Below are 16373 nucleotides of genomic sequence, written 5' to 3'. Positions count from 1 at the left end.
CTAAAATTTCATCCATCCTTTTCCCAATGCCATTTGTGGTAACTCTCGAGCTTGTGGTTATTGTATGGGGCAAAAGTGTGTGTGTGGTCCAAAGAAATTTGAAGTTTCATTTGGGCCTTGTGCAGTTTTAATGGTATGGAAGAGCCTTAATTGGATCTTGTAATTGGACAAAGGGTAAGGAACGAACCAGGATCCGCAACGTCAACCCATCGGGTCGCGGACAAATAACAACAAACATTCATATTTTATTTCTACCGCAGCTCCCGTAAGATAAGAGTGACATAAAGGATCCGAATGAGTGTGTAATAGGATCCGGACGAGATCCGACGCTCTACACTTCTTACTTGATTCGATCCAAAATTCATTCCACTTGGACTGTTGAGACTTGAGTGAAGAAGAAAACCCCTCTGTTAGAAAATCCCCGATTGAATTTTCCCGGTAACCAAACAGCACACAAGGTACGCTTATGTTCTATTGCAAATTTTCTTCCTTTTTCTCTCCGTCTTTCCGTTGCCAAGAAAATCTTCGGAATTGGGAAAGAGATGCATACGAAATCGAGCAGCTTGTATCTGAAATTTCAAATTTTTAATTTGTTTTCCCTCTCCATTTGTTGCCACCAAACGGGTTGTTAGGGTTTGTAGCTCTTTACACAGAGATAGGGTTTAGAAACGTGTATGAAGTTTCATTATGGATACAATTTTCTTAATTTGCTATATTTCTCTCTGCGTTGGAAACGTGTATGAATTTTAATTGTGGTATTATTTGCAGAGGTGAGAGATGCTTGGGGATTGGATTTGATATGAGTTTAGTATCATAAAAGAAGGGTCCTGAGTAGTGAATAGCTGAGGGGCAAGGAGCTTTGCAGCTTTACCATCATATTCACAAGGAATGTGGACGAATGTTTTCAAAATCGTATGTTCATTTACCCCCGTTCTCTTCTCTTCATTCGTTTTGTTAGCTTTGAATTCTTAAAGTTTCGTTTATTGAGTTCATTCTTAATATGGCATACTTGCATTGCATCATGGCTTGAATGCAGTTACATTTTATAACTTTTCAAGAGAAAAAGAAACGATTAATACAAAGAAAATATCGCCTAATATAATCCTAAATGCTAACTAAATAAAAGAGAGAAAAACCCTTTATTACTGTTAGCATATGGATTCTGTTCAGGAGCCACAAATACAAGTACAACCACATAATTGAACACAGATGTGTAATCCTTAAATTGTTTTACCATCTAACGGCTGAAATGCATCTGACATAACTAGAGAAACAATTGCTTTATATTGCATAACATACACTGTATGTCTTTAATTACTCTCTATGTTAGTTGTAGCTTCCTTACTAACTTTTTTTATTTCCTCTTTTAATCGATATCGTTATTAGATCCTAGGGTTGTAATAATTTTTCGAGACTATGAGAGGAACCAATTACCTTTTTAAATGATCATGGAGAGAGGAAAAATGGACGCTGTGCATTTTCTCACCTTAACCAATCAAGTTCAATCGCTTCCCTCTGTTCATCAATCTAACCTGCTGGATAAGGAAAGCTAATAATAACCTGACACCATTATATTGGGAGTTAGGGAGGTAACCCTGTTGTGATTTACGGCTCAAAATTAGGATGATGCATAAATTAGGTTTGTGTTACCTATTTCGTTTTGGTGTCCTATCTGTTTTTTATTTTGACTTCTTGGTTGGATTTCCTTGCTTGGTGGAGAGATTTTGTTGATTAACTATTTGATTAGGATTTGGATTTACTTCCAATTAGGATTAGGATTCTTATTGAAACCTAAGTCCTATGCACTATAAATAGGACCTTGGGGGTAGTTTTATTTTGTGTGTTGGCACCATTGTTCTAGGGAGTTTTCTGTAATTGTGTTTTGGGTGGAGGTCACCGTTTGGAGTTATGAGAGTGTGGCTTATTTGCGTGGCAATTTGGTGAGAGTCAATTTGTGAGTTTGAGAGTTCGAGAACAATTTGGGAGAATCTCTTCCGTTTGTTTGGATTCTCTACTTGTTTGGTTTAGGGTTTGTAATGTGTGGGATTTGGGTTGTGAGAGTAAAACACTCTTTTGCAATCTCCGTTTGTTTAGTGAAATTCCTCGTCGTACTTTACCCGTGGACGTACGTAGGCTTTTACGCCGAACCACGTTAATCTCTTGAGTTCTTATTTTGATATTGTTTGTTTCTTCACTTACGCCGTAATTTGTTAGAACTGTTTCCGCTTGTGCATAAAGGTACAACAAAACCCACTTTGATGATAAATGGAACCATGATTGATCATTTGCAACCATGTATTTTGTCAATCTATTATTAATTCTTGTTGATTAATTTTGTACTTGGACACCCCTAGAGAAAAGGTTACATTTATTGTGATATCTGAGGCTACAAAAGACAAGCATTTGGCTGTTTTGTTGCAAATCCTTCTTTATTATATTGTTGTTGTCATATGGTAAATTCAATCATGATGATAGGTATGAATACTTCTTTTGTTTGATTCATTGCTTTCTTACATTATAATTCAAAATGGATCTTAATAAAAAATCTGTGTGAGGAAGTAAAACATATACATGCAGAATATGTATGATTGTGATATTAACATACAAAATAAATCCCCATTAAATTTACCCTGTTTTTACCGCTGAAGAAAATAATGTGTCATCGTCAAGAAAGCCGTTTATCTTTGTACAGGGAGAGAGAGTAGACAGTCGGGTTTGAAGGAGATTTCCTTTTTCGGTGGGTGTCAGAGAGAGAGAGAGAGAGAGAGAGAGAGAGAGAGAGAGAGCTATATTTCTTTAGTTCTTATTTGAAAAGAATATAATCCTCCAAAAATATTTGCATGATGGCTATGCTAGTTAATAGAATTTTTAACCAGTATTGATTGCTTCAACAGGGTGGTTTTCATCAAGTATCATGGTTTCAGTTTCTTCCCCATGAGTCTGAGTTGATCCCACTACCAGATAAAAGGTAAAAATCCACCCCGTATCTTTCTTCCTAGTTTCCTAATAGTTAGGCAAAAGGCTCTCTGTCATGATCTCTAAGCATTAGCAAAGCTTACTCTCCTTGTCATGCTCTCTAAACATTATCAAAGCTAACTCTCATTCGCACTGTTGAGCAGTGCGAAAGATGCTGCCACACGGCTGGTACTTTCATCACATGTACAGTTGCAGAAGGATGGATTTCTCAGCACATGGACCAATTCCTTTGTTGGGCCTTGGGATCCATCTCAAGGTGTGCACAATCCAGGTGAGAAATGGATCCTTTAGTTCCTTAGTACACATAACTTTTTGGTTGGCAATGTTGAAGAAATAAATCCCATACTGGTTGTAGATATAATATAATATAAGTACAAATATGAAATGGTCTTGTATACCTAATGGCTTAGTTGTTGGGACTTGGGGTGGATGCTCATTTGATACTTGTTTAACAGAATAGGGAGAAAGATGCCATAAATTCCGTGTGCTATGGGTGACAAAAATTTGGTTACTTAACTGCTGCTTTATACAACATGCACAGATGAGAAAATTAAACTCTGGCTTTTTCTTCCTGGGCGGCATTCAACTGTTGCTGACTCTGCTCAAGCTGCAGTCTCTAAATTAAGAGGTACTATGTGTTTGGTTTTTGTTATCACGGTTTTGTACAATAGCCAAATAGTAGATTTATTATGGTATAAAATTGTATCTGCTAAGTTATATGTTAATTTTATAAATTTTTGGTGAGAAGTTGTTGCATCTGGACTTTGGATGTCCCCTGGGGACTCAGAAGAGGTTGCAGCCGCCCTTTCTCAGGCTTTAAGGAATCGTATAGAAAGGTCAGTGCTTATCAATCAGCGAAAACCCAAGCAGTAAAGTCCTCTCACTAGTATCTTGACAATGATTTTTTGGTATTTACAGAGCACTATCTGGACTTGCCTACATGAGATTTGGAGATGTATTTTCAAAGTTCCACCCATCAGAAAGTGAAGAGCTTCTCAGGTAATTTATGCATTCAATTTTAATTCCTGTGGTAGAAAGGCTTTATAAAGTTGTATTTTTCAATAAGAACGATGGCAGTGATAACCAGCATTTAATGACAATGATAAATATTTAGTCTGGTATTCAATGCTTTATTATTTCATCTCAAATCATCATAGCCTTGGTTCCTTAACTTAATTATATATAAGTTATTTTCAGATAAATCATCTGACTGCCTACATCTTTTTGTTGGTGGTTGGGGGGGTGCGGGTGCTACTGTTAAAAGGTTTTATTATATTTAACATCAACTTGTTCACAAGTAACAATCTTCCCAAGTAAATGATCTTTTTTATTCCATTCTTGGTTTGTGCATGCATGTATGGGCGATTCTACAATAATTAGTTGCCAAATAAATTGGTACTTTCATGATGCTTGTTGAGTTGCCTAATGATTGATTTATGTTTTTCAGGAAAGGGCAGCCTACAGTTGAATTTATCTTTGCTGCCACTGACGAGGGAATCTTTGTGCATGCTTTAGTATCTGCAAAGTATGTAAAACTACACCATACTTTATACTCGCAAATTTTGTGTGATACTTGTTCAAGCAGATTCTTTTGTGCTTTATGTTTATAGGCATGTCCGAGCACTTTCCAATGGAGATCTAGAGAGAAGACTAAAGCATTCTTCCAAAAATAGTGGTTGTGGGCTTCCAGGTTGGTCTACTTTCTATACTATGCTTCTGATTCCCAATTTACTTTGAGGTGTGTGCTAGAACTCTTTAATGTTGTCCTTTAAATTGCGATTTGAGTTTGAATATAGGGAGATGGATCTACTCAGATTTTCTAATCCAGTTTGCATTTTGTTAAATGGAGTACAAAATCAGATTAGTATACCAAATTTGACCTGAAAAGGCTGTTGTTCTTTATGTTATCAACTGACAATCTAATCATCATTGATTGTGTATTGAATCGGCGGTCGCAGTGATTGTTTCTCCTCATGGAATGTGTGGTAGGCTAACTGGATGCTGTCCAAGTGATCTTGTCAAACAAGTGTATTTTAGGTTGAATTTACTCCTTTATCATCCTGCGCAACTATTCTTACTATTTTCTTCCTTTATAAGAAACAAAATATTATTATATTAATGATTATGTTTTGTTCAAGCAGTTCTAGCAAGTTTAAGACTGGAAACGGTTTTATTGGTTTGGCAAACCATGCCTCACAAGGTTCTGGTTGCCAACTAAGGGGTCAAAATTGCTATGTTGAAGTTACCCTTGGTTGTCCTAGACCTGGAAGTGACAGGTCCTTGCAAGCAAACTCAAACTCCTTAAGAAATACAGGAAAGCATAACCTTTCTGAATCTCCTGCTTTGGGAAGAGGTGATCAGAAGTTGGCATTGGATAATTCATCCGTTTATGAAAAAACATTTGTATATCCGGCTGAGGCAGTGCTTGTCCCGGCCCTGCAAGTGGCCAGATCATCTCTGAAGAGGTACCTTTAGTTTTTCTGTGCCTGGTGTTGCTGCAATTGATGAGTTAAATTTCTTAACATGATATAGAGCTTGGCTCAAATTGGAGGCAATTGTCTAACCCCGCGGGGTGTTTTGTGTACATATGTATGTGCTAAGATATTTTAGGAGCTTAGGAACTTATGCAAGAAGAATAACTTGGATGCTTCGCAAGCACCGATATGAAATATGATTTTATTACTATATTATGCGAGGTTCAAAACTGTTTAAAACTATAATATGTGGTCCAATTATTGCACTGCTCATTCTTATTTAGCTCCTTATATGTTAGCATGTTACTTGACCTAAAACTGTTGATGTAAACATGTAGATTATGGCTACAAAATTGGATTGGACCCTCCATGGCTGGCTCATCTTTCTTTATGCTTTGGTTAGTGATTTATTGTTTATATTTAAGTGTTTCTCGAGCCAAGATAATTTTATTTTCACATTGCGACTCTTTTAGTATATTTATTTAGTTTATTTTGAGGTTCGCTCTACTGCTTCAATACACAATACACACTCACATGTACACCTAAATTTGCAACTTTCTTGGGAGATTATAGTGGTTGTTTCCATTTCCATCAACACACAAGTTAGATCAAGAATATTGCTTGTCATTCTTTTGTCACATAATCTGGTTTGATTTTCTAAACTATATGTTCTACCTTTGCCTATAATTTAAGTCTTTCCTAAACTTCTGTATTACTGATGTTCATTATGACAATCACTATAGATAGAGTCAAAATACGGTGGCTGAATTGTATTTTCTCTTACTTCTGGCTGTTGGTCTCTGCAGTTCTGAAAACATAGAACCTGTGGAGGACTGGAATGAAACCGATGGGATTCGCACTCAACGTTGGTATAATAGTAGCAGCAACAGTAATAGTAGCAGCATTAGTAGCATAAGCAGCAGCTCCAGCGATAGTGATTACACGATGGCTACAGGAGCCAGCGAACTAGAGGCAGATGCCGATTCTTTAACCTGTAGACAGTCTGGGTTATCTTTTAATGATCGGTTGGGAAATGATATCTCCAAATCGGTATCACATCTATCCATTAATCAGGCTTTTTATTAGCAATTTTTATTGTCTGTTAAAGAAAAAAAAAATCAAATGTAAAAAAATCACGGCATTTGCACACTCGTTTAGGAATTAAAAAAACAAAGGATTTTTAGCCAAAATGGTCCCTGAGATTGTCAAAACTTCTCACTTTGGTCCCTGAGATTTAAAATCGATAGAAGTGGTCCCTGAGATTTTCCACCATCAATCATTTTGGTTCTCCTTTGAAGGATCTCCGTTAAATTGAAGAAACCACTAGTTCAGGGGGAGGGGCTGATTTGACAAAAATACCCTCAATTTAACGGAGATTTCTCATAGAAGGACAAAAATGATTGAGGTGGACAATCTCAGGGACCACTTCTTTCGATTTTAAATCTTAGGGACCAAAATGAGGAGTTATACCAATCTCAGAGACCATTTTGGATAAGAAGCCTTAAAAAAATGTGTACTCAAATGTATATCAATAGTTAATGTGAACTTGACTGTATCAAGACGTAGTACTTCATGTTGATAAATAGTGAATGGGAATATGACTTTGTATCAGAATGTATTTGCTTCAAAGTTCTTATTACAGATTCCCTAATATTATTGCTTGTTTATGTGAGGTGAGTTTATGGGATAAATGATTATTATTTATCTACAGGGTTTTAAGCGTCCGCGAGCTGGAATGGCAGATTCATTTGCTGAAGTAGGTACAGCTACAAGTGCTTCTCTGCAGGATGCATACAACTCTGATTTTAGTTCCATGGAAGTTAGCAACTCAGCAATCCCTGGACTTGCAAATGAGCAGATTGGATCTCATTGGGATTGGGATGTTGATGACAGAGATGGCACTGATATCCATGCTTTGATTAATGAATTTGGAGATTTCGGTGACCTCTTTGAAGATGATGTTTTGCCTTTTGGGGAGGTATTTTCTTATCCTGTCTGACATCATAAAGCAGTGCATATTTCCAGGATTTTCATTTACAAGGCTTCTTGTTTGCAGTTGGTGTTGCAATATGTTTTTGCTTGATGTATATGTTAATTTATTGTCTTTGACAATGATGAGGTCAAGCTTTATTTGACGGTGGAGGATAGTGTTATTTATCAGTAAGTTGATATTAAGATCCGAGACCAGATATATGGACTTTAAGGATGACATTCATATGGATTGATATATGCGACTCAAGCCTTGTATATTACTTGAATTGAGTAATAAATTTTTTTCTCGCCTTTTCTTACACCCCTGGGTGTGGGGGAGGTGTTCTTAGACCTGCATTGTGTTGTCCCTGCCTTTCCTTGTATTGACATGATTGTGGTTCTTTTGATCTGATCCCGTTTCTTTGTTTTGTGAAGCCCCCAGGAACTGCCGAATCTCAGTCTCTCATGTTTTCTGCACCAGACCCTGGCGATGTAGTTGACAATCCAGTTGGGATGATGGATGTTTCTGATCAGTTGCTTTTGTCTGACGGCTTTGCATCCTTTGAAAGCTTTATTCCACCCCCTCCAGCAGCCATGGAAGAGCCGCTCATTAAAAATCAAGAAGTCATCAATAGTGTGATGTCCTCAGCTCCAGTCAACTGCTCTTCAGCATCTAATATAAGTGAATTTGATCATATAATAAAAGCTGAGGCACTGATGACATTTGCTCCTGAATATGGAGCTGTTGAAACACCTACAAGTGAAGTTTCATCGTCCGTTTTTAGAAGCCCATACTTGCCAAAATCTCGAAAAGCGGAGAGTTCAAATTCAAACTCAAGCATTTACACATATGGTCCAACACCACCTTCTTCTTGCTTTGATGGATCTGATGAGAAGACTGGCATGCCAATAAATTCAAAATCATGTCCTGGAAAGAAGGATGCAAGCAATATTATCCGGTCGAAGAATTATTACACTCATGTGGAGAGTGGAAAAGATCAACAAGATGGAAGATTGCTTACAGGTAGTAATGGAATTGTGCTCGCCCATGATGGTGCAGCATCATCTCCTTTCCCAATTCTCAATTCTACAAATGCTGTTAAAGTGGCCCAGAGGAAAATCACTGAAGGCAGATTTGAGTCAGAAAATCCCTTTCTGTCTATGAGGACCATTCTTGCGACTGAAGTTGAGTGCATTCTATTTCAAACTTCAATGTGTAGAATACGGCACACCCTATTGTCTTCAAGCAGTCTCTCATCTACTGGTTTCAGTAGTCTGCCAGGTGACCAAAGTGTCATGCCAGAAAACATGTCTGGAAAGTATGAGGCTAAGAGGAAAGAATCGATACCCGTTAGAATTGCTGGTGATATTGATAGAGGAATGACAGATGGGCATCCTAATGCACCTGTGGGTGTCTGGCGCACTGTAGGAGCTCCTAGAGCCCCTAAACCCACAAGTTCATCTAGTAAAGAAATTAGCTCTTTGCCTCATTCTTCCTTCAATGAAGAAAGTTTACTATCCTATGGGCAAAGACAACCACTTCAGGAACTTCTGGATGGATTTACATTACTCGTACAGCAAGCTACATCCTTTGTTGATTTGGCCCTAGACTCAGATTGTGGTGATGGTCCTTATGGTTGGCTGGCATTACAAGAGCAATGGAGGAAGGGATTTTCTTGTGGGCCTTCTATGGTCCATGCAGGTTGTGGGGGCACACTGGCTTCTTGTCACTCCCTGGACATTGCTGGTGTGGAGTTAGTTGATCCACTCTCTGCAGATGTAAGCTTTTGTTATAAACTTATATATGGTGTTCTTCTACGCCGAAAATTGATGTTCTTGTTCCAGTAGCATGCTCATGCTGATCTTTAGTATAGAGACTTTGAGATTGATTATATATGAACCTTGGATTAGTATATTATTATTAGGTAATAGTTATTATAGGAACTGCACTAAATTAAATTTACTTATGCCTTACAAATTACGGGTACAGACTGCTATGGAGGTGAAGATTTATTAAAGTCTAACTAGATATGTCAGAACTTTCTTGGATAATGGAGCTAGATTCCTAACAGACTGATTGAATCAATGGACATGCAGTGCTTTGGCATCTATACTAGGATTTAAGTTGAGTTACTTACTGTCATGCTTTTAGTAGCAGTGTTAAATGGTTCCCTTTAATCTTGCAAGTCCTTTTCTTAAAGATGTCCTCCTCCAAGTCAATATTAATGTTATTTTCAAAGAAACCATGTTATGCCAGTTCCAGTTCTTACTTGTTTTGTAGAAAAGCAACCTCGTGGTTGGGTTTTAAGTACCTTCTGAGACAATGATATTATATGACAGTCTATTAGGTTTGCCAATTATTGTATTCTGTATGTTACTCTTTTACCTTGTAGATTCTTTTTGTGACCTACTTTCGGGTTATGTTTAATATATTGATGAAACAGATATTAGAGCATGACTCTTGTTCACTCCATTTCAGGTTCATGCTTCATCTGTGATTAGTTTGCTGCAGTCTGACATAAAGACGGCACTAAAGTCTGCATTTGGTATTCTGGATGGGCCAATGTCAGTCACTGATTGGTGTAGAGGTCGCAACCAATCAGGTGAAAGCACGCTTGATGGATATTCTGCTGAGTCCGCTATAAGTGAATGTAGAGATGTTGCACCTTCTATTGGAGAACCATTGAGCCCGTCTCCATCTAGTTCTGCTGGATCAACTTACATTAAAGGTATTGTTTGCTTGTATGTACCTTGATGAGGTGGTTGATTTTAATATATTTAACAGTTTGAAGTTCAACAGTTTCCAGTGCAATGGATGGAGTAAAAGCGGAAGAGACATCCCAAAGAAGATCAAACCAAGACAACTGCACTTCTGAGTCTGACCTGCAGACATGCTCCCGGCTAAGACCTACACTTTTTGTTAATCCGTTGCCTGCTATACTTGTTGGGTATGTGTGTCCACAACTTTTTTTACAACATCTGGAAGTGAGATTAGGCATTGATTTTGACTTGTTTAAGAGCAAGGATTCATAAATAAGGAGGCATATTCAACATAGTATGGAGGATTCTATGACCTCCTGGATAGAGAAGGTTGAGAGTTGAAATAGCCGAGTAACATCATACTAACCCCAAAGATAATTATCATTTAGCTGCCTTTTTTTTAATCAACTCATAGCTCCCTGCAACCAGACAAAATTATATAAATACACGAGAGTAAATCCCTCATGAGTGCTATTTCTATCAAGTGCAAATGCGACCAATGCAATCTCCTTTCATCTAGGTGGACCTCAGATAAAAAAAAGATCTTGCATTTTGGTAATGTAACCATACATCTCAAAAGGTTCTTGTTATATGATTTACTGGTGTTTTCAAAGGATTTGGTGAGGTGTGCACTTCTATCCAAAAGGCTTAGGCTTTGCTTCGTGGTGGGTGGTAAAGCCCTCATTGACCAGTAATATGTATATGCGTAGTTTCAATATACCAGACCTTTTGAAAAGTGTTCAGCCTAGGAAATATGTCAATTGTCCCCCTTGTGCAATTATTTTGGTTCTAGCCTTGTATGAAGTCATTAGACATTGAATGCCCATGAGAAACCACCTCAGGATTCATGAAACTGTCTGTAGTTCTGTATTAAACTTATTGATGGTCAAAAGAAAAGGATAGTTAGGATAGAAAAATAGCTTGTTGAAATGGTTGTGGCATCTTCGTACTGATTTTCTAGAGGATATGAATTTGTTGCCATATTTGGAATAATTATTCTACCTCTTTTTGCGTGAGTCACATACAGAGAAATGTGCAAATGATCATTTGTGTATTAGGTATCAGGATGACTGGCTTAAGACATCAGCAAGCTCTCTGAAACATTGGGAAAAGGCTCCGCTTGAGCCATATGCTCTACAAAAACCTGTAAGTTCATCGAACTGAATTTGCAACAAATGCCAGATAGAAATGATCATGCTGTTATCTCTGTATACCAATTGTTGGAAGAATATTTAAGATGCTTGTAATTGCCAATAATTTCGTCACTTTCTGTTTATTTATTGTTGCAGATTACTTATTCTGTTGTATGTCCAGACATTGATCCCCTTACATCTGCTGCTGCTGATTTTTTCCAACAACTAGGAACTGGTAAGTGGTATTTTGCTTCAATTGAGGTTATTATCATCCGCTTTTTGGGTTTACAAGATTTGAATTGTTATTGTTGTCTGTTACACAATTGCCTGAAGTATCATAGCAAAGAAACTAACAATCTGCCTATACAAAAATGTAGAATTGTAGATCCTACTTTTAAGTTTCTCTTGGTTCTGCATCATCATCTTAGTGATAGTATCCCATCATTAGATAAGGATGAAGAAGCTCTAACATTTTAACTCAAACTCACAATCACACAAGGGAATACCTAATGTTACGAAATAATTCTGCCACATAGGCTTTTAAACAGTATAAATTATGTTGAAGTCATACATTGACTAGTCAACCCCTGAAAATGTGTAAATTCAAATTTCAAAGAGACATTTAGGAGTTATTACTTGAATGGAAAATAAAAGTTTGTGCATAATTCAGTTATCTTTGGTGAATCTGCATGCTTTCAGATGTTCTCTGTTTAGAAAGAGAAATATTTGTCTTCCACCTGATCTCTTACCCCTCCCCTTTTTCTGTGTGTTTTAATTCTACCTTTTGCTTCCTTTTCTCCAGTCTATGAAACATGCAAACTGGGAACTCATTTACCCCAGATTGTTGGGAACCAAATGGAGGTGGACTCTGGGAGAAGGCCATCTCCTGGGTTTGTCCTACTTGATTGCCCTCAAGCAATGAAGATGGAAAGCAGGAATGCATCTTTTGTGAGCTCAATAAGTGATTATTTTCTCTCTCTTTCGAATGGATGGGACCTGACAAGCTACCTTAAGTCTCTCTCAAAGGCACTCAGAGGTTTGAAACTTGGTCACTGCTTGTCCACAAACGCAAAAGAAGGAAGTAGTGGTCCTTCAACGGTGAGTAAAGTAGGCCTTCAATTACTGTTGTATTTCGACCTGTCCTTTTTCTTTCCTGATTATGGAAATTTAGTGGTGTTCCTATATCTGGATAAATTTTTTATTATCCTAAGTTGCAAAGCTTTCTTAACTTAATTCATTTGGGACTCTGTTGAGTACGCTGGAAAGCCAATTTAACCTTATTTTGATAGTTACTTGAAAAATGTATTTTCTGCTAATTGCTCAAGATAATTATGAAACTATTTTAACTGCTTGTGATTGACATCCTATATTATGTTGGTTCTTTGTATCCAGGTGATTTATGTTGTGTGCCCCTTCCCTGAGCCTATTGCAGTTTTACAGACTGTCATTGAGTCTTCTGTTTCTATCGGATCGGTCATTTTCCAATCAGACAGAGAAAGGAGATCTCTATTGCACAGTCAGGTTTCCAAGGCATTGAGCTATTCGGCAACAGTGGATGAGGCATCAATATCAAATATTTTAGTACTTTCTGGTTTTAGTATTCCTAAATTGGTACTGCAGATTGTGACAGTGGATGCCATTTTTAAAGTTACAAGCCCATCACTGAATGAGCTTGTAATTCTCAAGGAGACTGCTTTTACTGTTTACAACAAGGCTCGCCGAATATCACGAGGAGCATCTAGTGATGCAGTGCAATCATCATCACTGTCTAATAGACCACATGCTGTCCTCACACAAATGTCGTCTCCTACTCCGGGGATGTGGAAGGATTGTGTTGGCTCTCGAATTACTGGGCATTCCCTTCCAAGAGAGGGTGAAATTGATGCTAGTTTGAGGACTGGTGGCTGGGATAGTTCATGGCAAACAACAAGAAGTGGAGCAGTAAGCTGTGATCCCAACAGAATTGGAGATTTTTTTCCGCAAGATGAGACTCGCTACATGTTTGAGCCACTTTTTATCCTTGCGGAACCTGGTTCTCTAGAGCGTGCATTGTCACCCTTAGCTTTTGGTAATTTGTCATTAGAATCTTCAAAGCCATTGTCAGATGACAGTAGTGGAGGCTTTCTGCAGAATGCAAGTTTGGGTGGAAGTGCGGATTCTGGATCAGGCTCTCAAGATGGATCTGAGCTAGATAAGACTCCAAGCCTGCATTGTTGCTACGGATGGACAGAGGACTGGCGTTGGCTAATATGTATCTGGACAGATTCAAGGGGAGAATTACTTGATAGCCACATATTCCCTTTTGGTGGAATCAGCAGTAGACAGGACACAAAGGGGTTGGAATGCCTTTTTGTGCAAGTTCTGCAGCAAGGCTGTCAGATACTGCAGGCATGCTCTTCTGATACCGGTGTTGCCAAGCCAAGGGACTTTGTGATTGCACGCATTGGAAGTTTCTATGAACTTGAATACCAAGGTATACTGAGTTTCATTCCCATCATTTTATGTTTCATAGTTCTTATCTTCTCCGTTTAAAGTTGACGTTGTGTGTTGGTGCGGTTACAAAGCTGCAACATATTGAGTAGATTAATAATTTTGAAGATGAACTGTGATGGAAGATGAAATCTACATTAGGGATTTTAGGGTGACAATTGTATCATGAGATACAGTGCCCAAATGGGTGAGAAATAAATTATGAGATAAAGTGCCCACATCCACATGCATTTAGAATTCTTATTAACCTCTTTTTCTGTTGGTAATTGCAATCAATTTGGTTATTATTTGTACATCTTATATGTTGAGATCACTTTCACTGATGCAGTAAATTTTAATTCACAGCTTTTATTCTCTTTTCTCAAATTGGCATCGGTGTTGAATTTTCAAATTTTCCCATCTAATTGTGAACAGAGTGGCAGAAAGCAATTAATTCAGTTGGGGGTTCAGAAGTGAAAAAATGGCACTTGCAACTGCGGCGATCTGTGTCTGATGGGATGTCTGCTAGTAGTAATGGGCCTTCCATGCAACAGCAGGAAATGAGTATGATTCAAGAAAGAACCCTACCTTCTTCACCTGGCCCTCTGTATGGCAGCTCTCACTCAAAAATGTCTGGATATATGAAAGGTGGCTTAGGACAACCTTCTGTCAGAAAGCAGCTCATGGGCACACAGTTAATGGACAGCTCAAGGAGTTTGCTTCAGTGGGTGCAAAGTATCAGCTTTGTTACAATTGCAATTGATCACTCTTTGCATCTTGTTTTTCAAGCAGATACACAATCTCCGGGTCAGTTATATCTTCCAGTCCTTATTTGTACATTTTTTTACACTCTTTGTATTTTCTGTTAATTTATATCTGACTGATAAGGAAAATTTAATACCCAGCACCTCTGTTGTGCTTTGTTCTTTAAGGGGGCCAATACATGAACTTGGTATTTTTGGAATGATAGTTTTACACTGAACTGAACAGCACCGTACACATCTTTTCCGTTTGCTTAGCGAAGTGCTCTTTCTTCTTTTGTTTTCTTTCTTTTGCGTGTCTTAAAAAAGAGGGGAAAAGAAGTATTGAGAACAAAAGCTAACAGCATTAATTGGGACATTTTTTTTATGCGATATGAACCAGGGTTCTATAGATCCACACAAACAAGAGAAATTTTCTTATGAAAATAGTTCCGTTAGCTAAATCACGCGAGTTTGTTTCTGAGACACTTCAAACCTTTTTTCTTTTATTAATATGCCAAGCGGATCAGAGAAGTTATTGTGAAATTTGATTATAATATTGACTCCAATTTCTAAGCAGGTGCTCAAGGTGCTGTCGGTATGGGCTCGTCAGCATATCTGGAAGGCTTCACACCTGTGAAGTCTCTTGGTTCCACACCTGCTTCTCACATTCTGATCCCATCACCGAGCATGCGATTCCTCCCGCCAACACCTCTTCAGCTGCCCACGTGCCTCACTGCCGAATCACCTCCACTAGCCCATCTCCTTCATAGTAAAGGCTCTGCTATCCCCCTTTCTACTTGTTTTGTGGTTTCCAAAGCTGTACCTACTGTGAGGAGAGATCGTAGGAGCAACTTGAAAGAAGAATGGCCTTCATCTCTTTTGGTCAGTCTTATTGATCATTATGGAGGTAATAGCTTTAGCCAAGACAAACTCATGAGGGGTAATACCAAACAAGCTGGAAGGAGTCCAAGCTTGGAAGCTAGAGAATTGGAGTTTGAGACTCATGTCATTCTGGAATCCCTGGCAACCGAGCTTCATGCGCTCTCATGGATGACTGCGAGTCCAGCGTACCTGGAGAGGCGAAGTGCACTGCCGTTTCATTGCGATATGGTTTTGAGATTGAGGAGGCTTTTGCATTTTGCTGACAAGGAGCTCTCCAGGCATCAAGAGAAGGCTTAGAGAAGGTAAAATCAAGTGATCACTTGGCCATGTATTGGTAAATATATATGTATGTTTAGGTATGAAATCCCCAAGTGAACTGTCGAAGGCCGTGGCACAGTTTAGTACGATTTTTGTAAGATGGGGAATCCTAGATGTAATTTTAACCTGCTAATTCATAGCCATCTTTTTCCAGATGGATGTAAACGAAAATAGGCGGTTTGGGAAGAAATAGTTAGATCTGATAGGTGTAGATTATCATGATGTATATCAACAGTTGGAAGGATAGATTAATATGAAGATTAAGGTGGTTGGAAGGAGATTATCAATGTGTTCCTCTTGTTCTGCATGAATAGTTTGTAATAAATGAATCAAGGCGTGATTACAGTTTCAATTTGTTTATTTTTATTCCACAACACAGCAAACTTTGGAACATGAGATTTTGAACCTACGACCCCAACACAAACCACGGCAGTTTATTGCACAATGATTATGTCACATGTATGTCAAATATGCCTTGTCGTTGGTTCATAAGACTCGGATAGGCCGGCAGCATAGGAAAAGGGCACTGCAACTGCAACATGATACTCTCCATTTTCGGTTTAGCTGTCCTTTATCCATACCATCCCCTTCGATTACTCTATTTTTCTCCGCATGGGACCAAAACTGATACTTTATTTTTGCCAAAT

At 38.3% G+C, this 16373-nt stretch overlaps 1 protein-coding gene across 2 annotated transcripts; it reads left to right on the top strand.

Annotated features, from left to right (window-relative positions):
* Positions 1 to 172: 172 nt before the first annotated feature.
* On the top strand, positions 173 to 16078 carry LOC103414861 (mediator of RNA polymerase II transcription subunit 13). Of its 2 annotated transcripts, XM_008353226.4 has the most exons (23): positions 173 to 458; positions 769 to 912; positions 2895 to 2968; positions 3120 to 3247; positions 3518 to 3604; positions 3725 to 3812; positions 3895 to 3975; positions 4424 to 4501; positions 4587 to 4666; positions 4935 to 5013; positions 5118 to 5441; positions 5789 to 5848; positions 6257 to 6500; positions 7162 to 7428; positions 7857 to 9200; positions 9901 to 10150; positions 10222 to 10369; positions 11240 to 11327; positions 11471 to 11549; positions 12117 to 12412; positions 12707 to 13787; positions 14219 to 14590; positions 15104 to 16078. In XM_008353226.4, the coding sequence occupies exons 2-23, from the start codon at positions 889 to 891 to the stop codon at positions 15703 to 15705; spliced, it is 5874 nt and encodes a 1957-aa protein (XP_008351448.3). In that variant the 5' UTR covers positions 173 to 458; positions 769 to 888; the 3' UTR covers positions 15706 to 16078. The 2 variants fall into 2 exon arrangements, with proteins under 2 accessions (XP_008351448.3, XP_070674089.1); XM_070817988.1 differs by lacking the exon at positions 5789 to 5848 and having other exon boundaries at positions 247 to 458.
* Positions 16079 to 16373: the final 295 nt, after the last annotated feature.

The sequence above is a fragment of the Malus domestica genome, chromosome 03 (assembly GCF_042453785.1).
Source record: "Malus domestica chromosome 03, GDT2T_hap1".
Taxonomy (NCBI): Eukaryota; Viridiplantae; Streptophyta; class Magnoliopsida; order Rosales; family Rosaceae; genus Malus; species Malus domestica.
Note: the sequence above shows the minus strand (reverse complement) of the source record. Positions and strands in the feature narration are given on the sequence as shown.